Source organism: Diceros bicornis, chromosome 6 (assembly GCF_020826845.1).
Source record: "Diceros bicornis minor isolate mBicDic1 chromosome 6, mDicBic1.mat.cur, whole genome shotgun sequence".
In the NCBI taxonomy this organism is placed as follows: Eukaryota; Metazoa; Chordata; class Mammalia; order Perissodactyla; family Rhinocerotidae; genus Diceros; species Diceros bicornis.
Genome location: NC_080745.1, coordinates 84,504,063 through 84,521,857, shown reverse-complemented (window position 1 = coordinate 84,521,857; position 17,795 = coordinate 84,504,063). Strand labels below are relative to the sequence as shown.

Genomic DNA, 17,795 nt, shown 5'->3' with positions numbered 1-17,795 from the left:
GACGCCAACATGACCCAACCTGGTACACCTCTTCTCAGTCTGGAATGGGCCGCCATGGGGGAACCGTCATTATATGAAACCAACCCCGTGCCCTCAGGACCTTAAACCCCAGAATGCGGATGAGCAGCCACACATTCTAAATGACACAGCCACCCGGAGAGCTCCCAGACCTCAGAGGACCCACGTGGACACAAGCACACAATGGGAGGAATTAGGGGGACTGCAAACAGCCAACTCGTATATGAGCTAGATTTTTCCCCAGATTTGCTCTCTGTGAGCAGAACTGACACGTGTTTCGTAGTCTTTTATTTTTACTTGTTTTCTGGGCCAAGTATAAATGAGCAATTAAAAGGGAAGGTGACACAGCTGACAGAACTACAGTAAGCAATTATCACAATAAAAAAAATGAACCACCGTCATGTAAAAACAACTGTAAAAATTAAAAATAGGAAATGTTTTTAAAGTTCAGGAACAATAATAATCTGAGGTATTTTCGTGATTTCCAAAAAAAAAAAAAGAGAAGGTGATAAAACAAGGGAAGATGGACAAAAGGGAGCCCAGAGAACCAGCTCCCGAATAAAAGAAAACTGCATTGACTACTGTACCTCCTTGTTGCCATCTAAAAATAATAACAGTAAAAATAAGCTACAGGAGGTGTTAGGAAATCTTCCTCCCCTAAACAAATCCCTTTGATCATAAAGAGGTGAAAAATAGTAACACGACTTTTCCCTATGCACAGTACTTCACAGTTTGCCAAGTTATTTTTATGCACAAGATTTCACTTGCCCCTACAGCTTTGTGAGCCCAGAGGGCAGGGACAAGTATCCCCACCGTTAATGAGATGCAAATCATGACTCAGAGACGGCTAGTGACTCACTCAAGGTCACACAGCTGGTAAGGGTGGGGCAGAGATTCTAATACTCCATCTTAGTCCCTAAATTGGGAGTTTTCCCTATACTGCCCCTGCCCACGCCAGGGAAATCAGTTTTAGGAACTTTGCCTTCTTTTAATTGGCAGCACTGCCTACGTTTGCTAAATGACAGACTGAAATCACAGACCAGAGTGGACCGGAGAGGAAGGGCAGGGGGACACAGCTGACACTCAGCACCTGAAACGGAACCTCCACTGCAGATGACTGCTCTGAGGTCCCTCGGGAATTTGGCCCGAAACAGAAGAGAGGGCTCTTCTGTTTTTAGAGGCACTTCCCTACAAAGTTTTGTCTCCCCAGATCTTCTTTTTCATACCTTTTATTTCTCCCAAGTGATTTCATAATCCTTAGGTTATTTTGTCATCACAGAGAGCTGCTGTGGGAAGGATTACTGAGGTTACAAACAAAGGACTGTGACCTCAGTGGGGGAGAGGCAGACAAAACACAGTCACCAAGACAGATTTCACATGCCTCAGTCACAGGTCGCAGCGGAAGAGACCAGAGACCAGCAGCGGCCTTCCCCTTCCTACACTTGGCTCCTCCGCTCGCCAGGACTAGCCAGGGACTCTATCGCCACCTTCCTAAACCTTCTCCTGACTGTGCAAAAGGTGCCAGGGCCTGCTAAACCTAAACCACAGTTAATCCAAGAACGATTTGCTTTTGGCTGTGGAACTGAGTCCCAGGGGAACACACACACACACACACACACACACACACACACACACACACAAACACATGCTCTTGACCCAGCCCTCAGTCTCTCCTAGCCTCATCCAAACCTGCAGGCTGGGGCCTAGCAAGCCCACAGACTCCCATCTCTCATATTCCCAATTAAAAATGTCTTTCCCAACTCCTCAGCCCTTGCAGTGTCCTCTACAGGGGGTGCTGTTGGCATTTTGGGGGAGGTAGTTCTTGGTTGGGAAGGACTGTCCCATGCATAGCATCTCTGGCCCTCACCAGCTAGATGCCAGTGGTACCCTCTCCAATCACTGGCACAAAACACCCTCGTACACTTCCAGACGTCCCCTAATGGGGTGTTACCCTCACCATAAAGTCTGCCCAGTGTGTGTATGCTCAGGCATATCACACACACTCAAGTACACATGCGCGCACACACACACCCCTCCTTGAAAGCAGGGGCTCTCTTATTCACTCCAACCACCATTTACCCCCTGGCCCCATGTCACTCTTGTGGAGTGGAATTGCAAACTAGACAAGTCCTCCCTGGAGCAGTGTCTGTCTCCATGGAAACGACACACGTAAATAACCACAATACAAAGCCGGATGGAACCAAAGAGGCCAAAGGACTCAGCTGAGAGAACACGGGGCCAGGTGTCTGGGGTCCTAGGTGTGAGTCCCACCTTCACATGTGACCCTGGCCAAGACCCCAGACTCCTGAGTTTCCTTTATTCTACCTGTAAAATGAAACCCTAATCTGTAAGTTTCCTTCCAGCTAAAATATTCTAAGTGCCCAAGCTTAGAAAGACAAAAGGCATGGAAGCGAACAGAGGGGCCAGAGGCCAACTCTGTCTAGGTTTCCCACAAGGGGTGCACTTGCCCTGTGGATCTCCACAAGCAGTATGGCCTGTGCATGGACCGTAGCCTGGGGTGCCTGGCCCACCCAAGGCTCGGGACGCAACTTCTGATGAGGGACTAGCGACAATGCAGGAGCCAGAGAAGAGGCTCTGGGTAGCTGAGAGGCGGCTGTGCTGTCTGCACAAGGAGTACAGTCCCTGACCTACTTCCTGCTCCGACTTTCCACAGAGGAGTGCCAGGCCCTGGGCAGAGCCTATGAGAAGGAGCCCCGTGGGACTCCACTCCTTTCCACTCACCTGCCCAGCACAACTGGCCCCATTCTCTGGATGAGCTCCGGGCTTGATCTCAGAACAGGAAAGCCCAATGCTCTGGGAGGTAACTCACTCCACAATTCCCAAAAAAATCCTCCCTCTAAGTTCCATCAACCGTCAGAATGGGCCCCCTAAAAAGACTGGTGAAGACTCAACTTCGAAACACACAAGTGTATGTGAATGGATGAAAACCACAGATGAGACCCAGCCTCAGGACATGTCCCCAAAGTCACTTCCAAATACAATGAAAACAGCTTTTGAAACATGAGTTCAATAGAGAATCCCAGAGAAATAACAGCGAGTTCTCTGCCTGGTAACAGAGCTTCACCCTTCTCTGGCACAAAACAGACAGAAAACCACACTAGGACCCTTGATTTCCCATGTGCTGTGATAGAAGAGGCTTGGAAGAGTCATATGTACACATGCACACACACGTACGAAGATGTGCACACACACTCACTCGGGCACTAACCAAGGCCCTGGGTGCCCCACCCTAAGCTCTGCTTCTACTTCCACCTCTCCAGTCCACCCATGCTTCGGAGACATTTTTCTCACAACGTCTGTTGCAGCTGTATTTCAACCTGCTACCACCTCCAGCATCTGACAGAGCCAGAAGATAATAATAACATGACATTGATGACGATGCTCTTTTAAGAAAAGAGAAGCATTAAGGCGTACAACAGGGACCCCACGCAACAGCTCGCTGTAGAAAGCGCTCTGAGCCTGTGCAGTGAAATTACAGTACTTTTGAAGTTGCGTTTCCAGGACCTCCAAAGCCAGATGAAGACTCGGCCAGGGGCCCCGGGAGCCTAGGACGCGAAGGGGAAGCTCGGGTGGGTCACGTGCTGCGCTGGCGCTCTGAAGTGCGCTCGGCCCCGCTGACGTAACTATTCGAGAATTTAAAAGTCCCAAACTCGGAGGAAATCCAGTGCAGAGTTTTATGGCTAAACCACGCGCCGCTGTGGCCCGCCGGGGCTGCCCCCGTGCGACCGGGTGGGACCACACGAACTCAGAAGGAGCCCAGCGGGGATGGCACAGAGCCGGGCCACGGCCCGGACGCCAACCGCGGGCGCTGACCCCGGCCACGGGCACAGACCCCAACAGCGGGCGGGGACCCCCACTCTGGGCGAGGACCTGGCCACCGGCATAGACGCCAACCGCGGGCGGGGACCTCAACCATGGGCGGGGATCCCAGCCGCGGGCGCGCACGCCAACCGCGGCGTAGATGCCGACTGGTCTCTCCCGACGGAAAGAGCCTCCGGAGCAGACGCCCCGGGCACCGCAGCTCCCCCGCAGACACACTCCCCTGCCAGCAGGGGACACAAATGTGCGTTTAGCCTCTTTCCTCTCCTTACCCAGTCCTTGTTGGGGAAAGATGAATTGAGCTTCGGCTACCACTTCTAGCACGCCTTTGTCTGGCGGCCAAGGTCTTGGGGACGCCGGTCCCTCCCTGACCCCGGGCGCCCGCCCGTGGCCGCGGCGCACTTACCGGCCCGGGGCGATCGCGATGGCCCGCACGGATCCGCCTTCCTTCTGGGACGGAACTGCCAAAGAGCACCCGAGCGGCTGAGTTTTCCGAGCCGGACTGCGGCGCGCAGAGTCTCCACTGCCTGGCCCGGGGACGCAAACTTTCCCGGGGCAACGGCGCGGGTCGGGCGCGGGGGCGGCGCGGCTCCCCGAAGGGCTCGGGCAAAGTTGCAGCACAAAAGGCCAATGACTGGGAGCGCGGCGGCGGCCGGGCCAGGCTCCTCCCCCAGCTCTCGGAGCTCGGAGCCGGCCAGCGCGCAGCCAGCTGCTCGCGCAGGGCGCCCGCCGCGCTCTCCTCCCGGGCCAGGAATGCGCGGGGTCGCTCCGCGGCGCGCCCGACGCACCGAGGGGCCCCCGCGGCAGCGCACCCGCTCGCCCCGCGGCCGCAGAGAGAGCAGGGCAGACCGTCAGACAGGCGGCCGCGCGGCCCGGTCGCTGCTCCTGAACGCACCGCAGACTTCCTCCAGGAGTCTTTGAGTCATGACAACTTGTTACAGTTCTTAGTTTTTCCACGGCGCTTTCCACTACGCATGGCAGCGCGGGGAAGGCACCGGCGTGTGAAAGGACTGAGAAGGCCAAGAATAGGCCGGGTGCCCCAACTCTGCGGTCCGCGCACGCTTCCTCCCACGGGGCATCCCAGGGTGGGGGTGGGGGGAGCCAGCCCCGGAAAGAAGGTGGGGACGAAATGGTGCCTCTCTTGTTCCTGGAGCCAAATTCTAGCCCTTCTTTCTTCACCTGCCTAGACCTAACGCTGCTTAACCACAGATCTTTACAGCGCACAGTGCTCTACAGTTTGCAAAACGTGTTGGTGTGCCTTCTGGGCTGCTGCACCCTCTGAAGTAGGCAGAGACTAAATCCAAACCACTTCCCGCTGCCATATTCCCAGGGAGCATGTGTGTTTCTATTTGTGAGTTGTTGGTTTTGTTTTATTTTTTCCCTTAGAGGGCCCCAAATCAACTCCTTTGCTAACATTGACCTCACACCCAGAAGTGGCTTACCTGCCAGCACCAACGTATCACCTTTTCTCTGGAAATTTCTGCATCGAGGCCCCAATCAAGAACAGCCTGTGGCTATACGTGGACACCAGGCCTCCTATTTTATGTTTAGCATCGTGAAAGCATTGCTATATTTTATATACGGGGACCAAAGGGCAAGAGACTAGAAAGTGACTCAACGCTTCCTTTCCTCCTCTTAAAGAAACAGATGCCTGGTGCTTGATGGCCCCAAGTGAGAATTCTCTGTAGAATAAAGAAATAGACTTTTATTGCCTTCCACTAAAATATTGTCTTTTAGAAACACCATGCTTCTGGGGCCAGCCTGGTGGCATAGTGGTTAAGTTCATGTGCTCCGCTTCAGCAGCCCAGGGGTCACGGATTTGGCCCCGGGTGCAGACCTACACACCACCCATCAAGCCATGCTGTGGCAGCGTCTCATATACAAAATAGAGGAAGATTGGCACAGATGTTAGCTCAGCGACCATCTTCCTCAAGCAAAAAGAGGAAGATTGGCAACAGATGTTAGCTCAGGGCCAATATTCCTCACCAAAAACAAACAAACAAAAAAAACACCATGCATCTAAGACTCACATTTCTGATGGAAATTTAAATATATTCCTTGTTCACATGCTTATCATGGACTCACTGGTATAGTATTAATGTACCTATTTCACAAATGTGATAACTGAGACCCAAATAGGCTAATTTGTTTAAATGTACACCATCAGCTATTGGTAAAGTGAGAATCAGAATGCCCAGTCTTGTATGTCCTTGTGCCCTAAACCCAGGTTAGACCCATTTATGGTAAAAAACATACCCTACTCACCACCTTGTAAGCTCAAGCACTCCAATTAGGCAAAGAGCTAAGACGAATTTGAGGTACCGTCCCTTCCACATGAAACAGCCCTCTCCAGTTGCTGGATGTATATGGTTCATGATGGAACTCAACAGCAGGTGGGAACCCTGGCCGTGGGCACGGACCCCAACAGTGCACGGGGAAGGTAACTATGCTTTGAAACCTACTGGTGAGGTCTGCAGAATAACCCTCCCCTCGCCCTGTCCAAGGGTGTCTACATTTTCATCCCTGAGGTCTATGAATATATTGATTTACATGGCAAAGGAGGATTAAGATTGTAGATGGAATTAAGGTTGCTAATCATCTGACTGTAACACAAGGAGATTATCTGGGTGGGCCCAATCTTATCATAAAAGTCCTCAGAAGTAGAAGAGAGAGGAAGAAAAAGACAGAGAAAGAGAAGTGACAGCAGAAGCAGAGTCAGAAAGAGATCTGAGGATGCTGTATTGCCGGCTTTGAAGACTTTGAAGGATGGCCATCAAAGGTCAAGGAATGTGGGCAGCCTCTAGAAGCTGGAAAAGCAAGGAAATGGATGTTTCTCTAGGGCTTCCAGAAAGGAACACAGCCCTACTGAACACAGCCCTACTGACACCTTGATTTTAGCCCAGTGAAACCCATGTCAGACATTTTACTTACAGAACTCTAAGAAAATAAATTTGTATTGTCTTAAGCCACGAATTTTGTGGTCATGTATTAGAGCAGCAATGGGAAACTAATACAGTAGGTGTCTGGTTATAACTGTGATTTAATCTCCTCTTTGAAGGATTTTATGAAAGTATCCTCAACTCCATGAATGTCTCCAGCGTCTAAGACTACTCATTGCAGGAGAAACCCTCTGGCTGAGGAAGAGTTGACGCTGGCACCTCTCCAAGGTGCCCCCAGGCTCAAGCTGTGCAACAATCTGGGGCAGCCAACATTCAGACAGAGCCCTGGTCCAGTGTAGGACATACTCATTAGAGGATGAAGTCAAGGGCTCCCAACATCACAGGGGATTGAGATTCAAATCCCACTGTGTGACAGAGATACATCCACACCGGAAACTCTCAGCCAACCCACACAGCCCTGGTCCTAGCCACAGCCAGAAATGATGCCCGGATAATAAACCTGAAGCTACAGTAAATGTGCATTGCCTGTGTCCTCCTGCTCCATAACAGGGTAACAACACAATGCTGGGACAGAGGAGGGCAGAGGCATGCTTGCCCCGTCTGTCTTGGGATACCTGGAATCTATAGGAAAAGACCGAACCACAGGCAGCAAGGATGTGTCTTAATAATTGCATCCATGACTGAATCTTGACGTCCTGAAGATTTCCTGGGTCTGAGTACAAGGCCACAGCCTCTGCAGAAATGTGGTCTATATGAGCGTTTTCAGCAATGCCTTAGTGCAATAGCTGCTCAGTTATCTTCTCCAGAGTCCTAGGGTTTCTGGAGTTATCTTAAAGGCTACCTGGGAGTCGCCCATAGCACCTGCAACCAGAGCTGTTCCACTTTTATCTGTTATATCTACGGGTTCCATGTAAGATTTTGTTTGGTGAAAAGGTTCATTCGGAGGGAAGGGAAAAAAAAGAAGGTGTGAAAACTGCTTTATCGAAAAGAATTTGTGCTGTTGGAATCCTAGGATCCAACCTGAGACCCAAAGAAGGAGAGTGGTACACCCAAGTCAAAGGCTGCATAATGACAGAGCAGGTGTCTGGAAGGAGATTTTTTTAAACTTAAGTAGAGAGAACAATATATAATGAACCCTCTGTATATTACCCAGCTTCAATATTATCAAATCATGGCCAATTCTGTTTTATTTACATGCTCACTTCCCCCTGCTACCTAGATTATTTTGAAGCAAATCCCAGATATCATCATTGCATCAGTCACTATTTCTGTTTGACTCTCCAAAAGGCAAAAGGTGTGAAGAGAATTTTTGAAGGCTAACTCTTTAGTCCTCTTGCTTCCCCCAGCCTCTCCTCAAAAGGACCAGCACTGCGGAAGGATCATCTACACCCTGTAAATATTAATAAGAGACAACCACAAGCACCAACCTATGAGTCTAAAACTCAGTGCACATAGGACTCGCTGTGTTATTGTTACAGTGCTCCCAGAGATTCTGGATCAGGATGTCGGGGAAGGGGCTGAGGAAAGGGCATTTTGGCAAGCATATTCTAGATAATTCTGATGGAGATGCTTTCCAAACCACACCTGGAGAAACTCTGAATCTGAACTTTTGTGGCAGCAGTCATGGTTGCTTCCCAAACTGCTGTTCCCTCTCTTCATTTACTTACTTATGTTCAAATAATTAGTTTAGGAAATATCGGGGGACACACCCTTGGCCAACGAAACAGAAAGGGAAGTCAGCAGGGCTTCTGGGACTCTTTCCTCACTCTCTAGAGGAGATGCAAGACTGCGTATCTCCTGTCCTTCAGATGACTTCCTGCCTCTCCACGTTGTCATGTGTGGGCATGATGCTTGGAGCTGCTGCAGCCAGCTTGAAACAATGAAGGGGACATCAACCAACACACTAAATTCAGGCAGAGAGGAAGATGGAAAGGGCTAATGAATCACTCAACCTTGGAAGTGCCCCACCTCTGCCAGGTGAGATGATGGACCTGTTATTGTTGAAATTGGCATTATTATTATTGTTGTTGTTGTTGGGTAGTTTGTTACTTGCAGCCAAAAGCACCCTAAAAGGACTGTCAACTGTGATGTTGAGAAGCACCCATTTTGTTGATACTAGACCTAGGACCCCAGAAAGGAATGAAAAACCACAAAGCAAATGAAAGATCATTTGCCTAGGGAATCTTCTGGAATACAAAAGGCATATTGGCGCCTAGGAAATACCCCAGGCCTGTCCACCGAGCAATGCGTTGATCTGTGTTTGCAGCTTCCTTTAATACTGTGTTGTGGCAACAATATTTTGCTTGGCTGAGAAGTGACAAGCCACTTGAAAATGGGAAGCCAGGCTAGAAACCTGTGCCCAAATTTGCCTGACACATAAATAACCATGAACTAATCAAATAATCACTGAGCGCCTGCAATCACTGTTCCAAGAGCCCATGGGGGTGCAAAAATGTATAAAACAGGACAGTGCCTAGAAAGACAGACTTCTGCTGGAGGGGCAAGAAGCAGGATTATGGAACCAAGAACACCCAGCAGACACCAGGTACAATTGGCTTTGGAGCAGAAAGAACTGGAGGGTATGGCCTGTGTATTTGGAGAAGTTATTACAGGAGGCTGAAAGGAACCTCCCTTCTATCTGAGGACTTTCTTCTGCCCCACTGGACCAATGGCCCCTCCCTGGACTGCCAATGCCACAATTTCATACATGGAGAAACCTGGGACACAAGGCCAGAGACTGGAAACATGCAGGGCTGGCTGGTTAACTGATGGGGAGTATGTGATGCTGAAGGACAGAGGCCAAACTCTCCCCAGACAAAGAACACACCAGCTCCTTGCTGGGAGGTGCGAGTTAAATGGAAGTTCCTATCTCTGACTTGTTGATGGGCACCCAAGTGGAAGCTTAGGAACACTGGTGCCCCGAATTACAGCATATTGTCCTCAGAGAATCACAGGGCATCTGGTCAGGGCACCCACACATAGCCAGACAGCATAAACTTTCCTAGACTCAAGGGGTTTCCTTTGTCATTCAAAACCACTTATGAAGTAACTGCCATGTCCCTGGCCCTGAGCAAATTCAGATGCCTCGTGGTCCCATGCTCACTCCTACAGTCGGATGAGGGAATGGCTACCACGTGACTGAGACAGAAAAGGAATATTTAATCAGCCTTCGAAGAGATATGGGGAGATGTTCCCAAAGAGGAAATACTTAAGCTCAGTTTTAGAGGATAAGGAGGTGTTGCCATATTAAGATTTCTCATATTATTAGAGTATTTTAATAGTTATGCATTTAAAGCATATTATGAAAAAATATATAATTAGCACACCAAACCCATAACTTCACAGGCATTACCTAGGACAAAACTAAAGCAATACATTGAAATAAAAATGAAGCAATTTAAAGAAAAATAGTAAGTAGGTAATAATACAAGTGGTATACAAATATGGTGAATGTCTTCTAAGTGGTACATGAGTGACTGACATTGGTGAAACTCCAACCTACAAAAAGAAGGGAAATGGACCAGGAGAAGAGAAATAGAATATTCTAGGTAGTGGGAATTAAGTCTCTTCTTGAATATATCCAGTAACTTGTGATAAGGAAGTATATGATTAAGTCATTCAGCAAATATTTCTTAAGCAGCTACAATGTGTTAGGTGCTGGGAGACAGGAGTGAACAGGAGGGACAAAATCCTTGCCTCGCGGAGAATACTTTCTAGATAAGTACTAATGGCCACCTACATGAATTACCAAATGAGAGGCAAAGACAATTAGGGCCGTGAGCTGTTTTAATCTTTTAATGCTCACGTGCTGCTCTTAAACCAGAGTGTGGTTTCCTCAAGGGCAGAAAACCAAGCCTTCCGCAGTGCCCTCCCTGGCAGCTGTATGAGCCGAGCCTCCGCTCTGCTGACTCTCAGCCCGGTGCTCGTCACCGGCCATCCTTCCCCTCTCCTGGTAGAAGAGGCCCTTCTTCTCCAGCACAGCAGCATCTCAGGGCTCCACCCACCTACCGGAAACCCAAGCCAGAAGGACATTTTCACCTGGAAGATGTCCCATCTCTGCCAGCCTTGAAGGATGGCAAAACACTATCCACATGACAGCTTGCCCTCTGCCTTCCCCACTTAATAATGGGTTAAGGAAACCAAAAAGGCAACTGAAAAACTCTTTTAAATGACCACTATAATATTAGCTAACATTTATGAGCATTCGCTACCCAGCTGGCACTCGGTTAAGTGGCTTACAGCTCTTCTCTCTCTTAATCCTCATAGGAGCCCCTGTGGTAGGCACTGCTATCGTCCTTAGCTGACAAAGGAAATCTCTTACCCAAGGTCACACCAGACAGAGCCAGGTTCACACACAGGCTGTGTGTCTGTGAACCCAAACTCCTCACCAGGCCACAGTGACAAAGGACTAAATTTCGGGTTATTTTTATACACTCCAAACGTGTCAGCAGAGGAATATGCCGTGAGGAACCCAGGACCCGTGCCCAGCTCTGTCATGTGAGTTCATCCGTCACACGAATAAAATAAGATCCAACTCGCTAGTGCACAGTGAGGAAAGTTTCCTTTTTTTCTTTCTAGAAGAAATCACTGCTTTGGGCTTCTGAACAAAGTCTTCACATTCCATGAAGGGTTGTCCAAGCAGCAAGGTACATTCCTGAACTGCAACCCAGCAAAACTTAGTTGTAAGGGTAGCAAGAAATATTTGCAGGCGGGATTCAGGCCTCCGAAAAATTCAGCCACTACGTCCGCCCACACTAAGATGAAATGCCAGCCTGAACCCAAAATACACGCAGGAAATGTGTGGGGGCAGCTTTCCACATGACTCCGCAGCCTCATCCAGAATTTCTAGACGTGGCCTTGGAATTTTCCTTGAATGCACACAAAGCCCACTTCACACACAGGCCTGCATTGCTTGAACTTGGCCTTGTCCTAATTTTGAGTAAGTCACTGACTAAATAGGAAGCAAGGCTCTGCCTGCTGTACCGTCTTCCTGGGCAGAAAAACAGTCTTCTCCAGGAGTCAGAGTCGGATGTCTGTGTGACATCAGGGCAACGGTTGAAAAATAAAACATTTGATGAAACAGCCACAGTAGTGTGAGGGTCTAGTGGGCCGGGGCGGGGGGCGGGGGCAGGTTTGCAGGGCTCAGTTCAGTCTACACGATGATAACGATTACACAGATGCCTCATCTCCCCACCAGAAAAATAAGCCCCTGAAGGCTGAGTCTTTGTCTGATTTGCTTCTACATCCCTTGGACCAGTGGTTCTCAAACTCTGCTACACAGTAGAATCACCTGGGAACTTGTAAAGTCCCTACGCCCAGGCCACACCTCATATCAATTAAATTGGAAACTCTGGGGGCACCCAGGCATCGATATTTTTTAAAGCTCCCTAGGAGATTTCAGTGTGCAGCCAAGGTGGAGAACAGTGCCCTAGATCCTCGCTACTCAAATGGTGGCCCATGAACCTAGTAGCTGCTCGCACTCTAGCGTGTGGAAGAGTCACTGGACACCTTGTTGAAATGCTGATTCTGACTCAGCAGGTCTGGGGCAGGACCTAAGGTTCTGTCTGCCTCACAGGCTCCCAGGTGATGCTGAGGCTGTTGGTCTAAGGAAGCACATTGTGTGGCCCTACAGCAGCAGCTCTCCAGGGGTAGTTTTCTCCACCAGGGGACGTTTGGTAGTATCTGGGGACATTTTTGATTGACATGATGTGGAGGATGCTACTGGCATCTAGTGCTGGTAAACATCCTACTACGCACATGCCAACCCTCCCCAACAATGACCCAGCTCAAAAGGTCAGTGGTGCTGAGGATGAGAAACACCACCTAGAGCACCTAGCGTGGACCTTCATGTAGGAGGCCCTCAGTTTGAGTGAATAAGCAAATGAATGAATGAACAGTTTATACCCACAGTGATTTTGTTGTTGTGTTGTTGTTCTAACCTGGCCAACAGACTTTTATTTCTCTTTTGGGGGAAGTACCCAATAGACACACCCTCTATCTGATGGACAAGACACACTCAATCTACAAACATCTGTTGAGGGCCTACTCTGTGCAGCCCATTGTGCTAAGGACCAGGTGTGGCCCCTGCCCTCAGAGGGCACACTCCCAAATGGCAACAGACATGCATCGAGCACTTCCCTGTGCCAACTCTGGACTAGCACTTCGCACACACCATCACACTGAGTCCTCACCAGGTAGGTACTAATTTTATACCCATTTTACAGATGAGGAAACTGAGGCTTCAAACTTGATTAAGTAACTTGATCGAGGTGCTAGAGTGAATAAGTGACAGATTTGAACCCAGGTCTGTCTAACTCAAAACACTCAAGTTCTTCTGCAAAGGATGAAATCCTAAGTGACCAACTGTAATACATTTGCCTCTGTCTTAAAATTGTGGTCGGGTTAGAGAAAGGACTCTCGATACTGGGGCAGGCGGGGTGGGGGGTACTCCCGAGGATTGGAGCGTTGAGAAGACCTCAGAGGCACTACATATGCCTGAGCCCCTCTGGTCTGTTGAACAACACTGTGGTCCCCTAGAGGGCTGACAGGTAGGGGGAGGGAAAAGGCAGGCAGAGGAGCCACCCCAGGACAAGAGCGTGTGAGGCTGGCCAGCATCTCTCAGCCATGCCAAGTTCCTGCCTCTGATGCCTTTAAGTCAGGGCCTGCCTCTCCATTTACACCTTTCTCCACATTTTATACCAAAGGAAAAGGCATTTAGAAGAGAAGACATAAAATACCCTTTATTACACTCGTAGAGCCAGTGGCCTCTCAGGACTGCCAGGAAGGAGCAGGAAAGCGTGACAACTTGCATGTTCAGGTCAGTTATAGTTCCCAAGTGCAAAATGCGAAAGAAGCTTCTGAAACGCAAAAATTCCCCCCCATATGGAGCCATCTCTACAGAATAATTACTCCCGACTGAAGATAAAATATGAACCAAAGAAGAGGAATAAACATCAATTCAACAGGGAGCCTGGTGGTTTCTAACAGATAAATGTCCCGTCTTCATGCAAAAACAAAACTAAACCCTGCAAAGATCATTGAGTGTTTTATCTCCCAAGGATTCATGGCCCAACTGTTTGTAAAGAAACCTGAAACGGACAGTTGTGCCCTCTGAGAGTTTCCTCTATAAACTGCTCACACAGACACACTCAGCTAGAAGGAGATGAAACTCAAGTTTCAGCAGAAGTTTCTCCTGTTTCACTCTAATCCGAAACTGTCCTCCCCATCAGCAACCATACGCTCCCCAAGTCGCGGTGCATCAGAGAGCCTGCGAGCACTTGTCCAACTAGCTTTGCACAGTGGTCTTCCTGCAGTCCTACTCCAAATGCCATCGTCCACGAGCAAAGGAAAGCCAGGGCCAGCATGGCACAGAGGTGTCAGCTTAACTCATTTTGCAAAAAAGCTGGAGCAAGGCTGCAGATGCAGCTTCCTCAGACACAACCCGAGCACAAGACTACTTTACACCACTGCCACCTCCTCCAGAAACAATCTAGAACATCAGTTCACAGCAGGCTCACCTAGGGCCTTTACCGCACACAGCAAGGAGGATGCTTGCTCACTACAGTGCCTGGATTTGTTGAAAAGAGCACTGGTCTTGAGGCCAGAAGAACCGCATTCAATATGAGTCAGATCAGTGGCCCTCTGCGTGGCCTTAAGAAAGTCACACACCCTCTCTGGGTCTCAGGTTTCTCATCTGTAAAATGAAGAGAGTGAAGGTCTTAAAGTTCCTTCGGGTTCTAATATTTCACGACTGTGAATGCCTGAGCCAGGCATGAGGTGGTACCCATCTCAGAGGGCGAGCATCCCTGCTACCAGGCCTCAGGAGCCAGAGGAGCATCTGCCCCAGACGCCCTTCATAGGTAGTCCGGAAAGGCAGTCTGGCCTGGAGCTGAGATCTCAAGCCCAGGCTTGGCACTCCCCAAAATTCTCACGTTCTGCCAACTCTGGCCATGCACGTTTAAATACCAGCTGCTGGGTCACTTGCCAGGAAGGGTCTCTCCCTCCAGTTATTGTGCTATAGTGTCTGACAGTCAGGCATGGCCAGACAACCGTCAGCCCTGCCCCTTCCTCTAGGACGTCTGGGATGAACTAGCAGCTCAAAACATTGCACCAAGATCGTCGGCAATTTGTCCCATAAGATGCACTCAGAGCTTGTGTTCCGCTGATGCAGCCTGGCCGTGCTCACCCACACAGACGCTCACTCCCTCCCACAAATGGTAGGTTTCATCCTCTTTGCAGCCACTCTTGGCAAGAGGTTAACCCCAAAGCCCTAGTTTCCCCAAGGAAGAGAATGCCTTCCCCACAAGTGCAGATGGCTTGACCTCGCATCAAATACAATGTTGCAACACTGAGGCCACCCCCATGGGGAGGCTGGGGGCTGCAGGATCCGAGGTAGCTTTAGAGGGTAGTGACAGATTCCAAAGAATTCAGGGCAGATGCAAATGAACTTCAGCAAATTTCAATTAGTCCATGTGTCAAAGCACAAGTGTCTACCAGTAACCTGCTTTAGTAATAGTATTATCATTGTTCAAATGATGCTAGTCACAATAATGATGGTAATAATAAAAGCAATTACGCCTGATATTTAAGTGCTTCCTGCATGCCAGGCAGGCACTTTGCTAAGATCTTTACACATATCGTTCTTATGTAATCTCCATAATGTCTCTGTGTGGTGGACCCTAGCATCATACGCATTTTACAGGTGAGGAAACTGAGGCTCTAGGCCACAGACTGTGCTCAAGATTGAAGGGTCTAACGGTGGAGCTGAAAGTAGACCCGGCCGTTGGCCTCCAAAGTCCTGTCTGACCTGGTTTTCCAGGACAGGAAGCCTCCAACTCACCTGATAGCGAGTGGGGTTGAATTATTCAGCAAGCACGTGTGGGGTGCCCACTGTGCGCCATGCAGAGCATCGGCTGCTGGGTAACCAAGAGCCACGTCTGCAAGTCTAATGTTCCCATGGAAACAAGATCATGACTTATCCTCTTGGCCAGAGGCCAACATGTATCCGAGCAAACATTTCTAGACAGAGAATTCAGGATCATGACGCCCATCTCCTGACCCTGCGTCAGAGGACACTGAGGCCCAGGAAGGGAAGAAGGGCAGTCCCCTGGAGAAGACACACAGTGAGTAGACAGGAGGCCGTGAACAACCTGATCCCTCAGGAGTGTATGAGCACTGGGCTGGGGCCAACAAACCACATGCATTACTCGCCTGCACCCACCCACTTACCACGACCCTCCGTCCAACGGAGGAGCCTGTGCCCAGAGTGTCCTGAATGCCCATCTCAGCTCCTCCCTAATGAGGGAGACCTTGGCTTCCCTTCTAAGCATCTGGCCAGGGTGCACATTTGCTGGGTGACTGCTGAGCGGGCTGTGGGGATGGAGCTGCCCGCAGGGCTCCCCGCAGCTCAGGGACCTTGTCCTTGGGCTCTCTAGGAGCTGGCAGGCCCCAGCTCTGTCATAGTCACCGGCTATTGAAAGCTGGCTTTGTGCCGAGCGCTCTGTGTCTTGCCTCCTCCAATCCCCACTTAAACCCCCCTTTACACCCCAGGAGACATCGGTAGCCCCACTGACCAGTGAGGAAGTGGAGGCTTGGAGCAGTCACATGACTACCCAAAAAGGCCCCCAGAGTTGGAGGTGAGATTTGAACTTTGGTCCACCTGACTCACCCCTGCCCTCCAGCGGGATATCATCCCCAGCCTCACTTCGGGTCCTTCCTCTTCCAGCCCTCCTTGCTCACCTGGGGCAGCTTCCAGGCCCTGCTCTCCTCCACTCAAGGATGCCTTTGGACCGAGAACTCAGCACTGACTGGAGTCTGCTGTGCACTGTGGTTCTCTCTCAGGACCCTGCCCACCCCCAGGGCATGGATGCACCCCTCTCCGGAGGCTTTTAACCCCAAACACCCTCTGCCTGCCTTGCAAAAGGAAAGAGCATTAAAAGTATCAGTAATTAGGGCCAGGCCCGTGGCTTAGCAGTTAAGTGCGCGCGCTCCACTGCTGGCGGCCCGGATACGGATCCCGGGCGCGCACCGCCGCACCGCTTCTCTGGCCATGCTGAGGCCGTGTCCCGCATACAGCAACTAGAAGGATGTGCAGCTATGACATACAACTATCTACTGGGGCTTTGGGGGGAAAATAAATAAATAAATAAATCTGTAAAAAAAAAAAAAGTATCAGTAATTAGACCTGTTCCAGTGCTTTCCCTGGAAACATAGAACACTTTCACAGTCTACGTCTGAACCAGCAGGCTGCTGAAATATTTAACACTGGACAACTCAACAGGCACTGAGAAGAAAGGGGAGGCCGAGATGCAGTTAGCTGGGGCCTCTTGACACTGCACACCCCACAGTAAGTCTCTTTCTCATCTGCCAGTTTCTCAGGACACGAGCAATGCAGAGATGGCAACTGGAAAACCCATCTCAGCCGTGGACCCATTCAGTCTTCTCCCCAGGCCCAGAGAGGCACCCTTGCAGGTGTGGCCACTGGGGAGGTGTGTGCAGGGCAGGTTCACAGATTAAGTGCTGCTGTTTGGGGCCAGTTGACTCGGTTACCTGGGGCCTCCTTACCAGGCTTGGGCGTGAGGTTGCACCGGCTAAGCCAAGGCCTCCGGTTGGCCCAGTGGTGAACCTCCTTGGCTCAGGTACCGGAGATTCGCCTCCTGCTGGTCAGTGTCGCCGGGGCAGTTGTGCCATGAATACACCCCAGTCTCCACTATGGGCACACAGCCACGTGGCGTTCCCATCTGCACAGCCAAGGGGTGAAAGGAGGAAACCAGTGCTCCCTGAGCACCACCAGGGCCCGAGCCCTTGCAGGGCTTCACATGAAGACCCTCACGGAACCACAAGGGCCCTAAGGGTGACAGTTAATCTCGTACATATACGTGAAGAAACTATGTCTTTGAGTCGGGCTTTCCCATGCAGAAGGCACTAGCCCCATGTGGCCATTTCAATTTCTATTTTAACTAATGAAAGTTAAATAAAATTCACAATTCAGTTCCTCAGTGGCCCTGAAACCACCTCACCCCGAAAATGACCCTGCAT

At 50.1% G+C, this 17,795-nt stretch overlaps 1 protein-coding gene across 3 annotated transcripts in view; it reads right to left on the bottom strand.

Moving 5' to 3' along the window:
- Positions 1-17,795, bottom strand: part of TACC2 (transforming acidic coiled-coil containing protein 2) — a 202,873-nt gene that overhangs the window by 132,139 nt on the left and 52,939 nt on the right. The window contains exon 1 of one of the 3 annotated variants that reach the window (XM_058544171.1): positions 6,124-6,248. The exons of the other annotated variants lie outside the window; for them this stretch is intronic. Within the exon in view, the coding sequence (XP_058400154.1) occupies positions 6,124-6,233 (110 nt within the window). The 5' untranslated portion in view covers positions 6,234-6,248. Of the gene's footprint in view, positions 1-6,123; positions 6,249-17,795 lie in introns of those variants that run through there. 3 annotated transcript variants of the gene reach the window in all.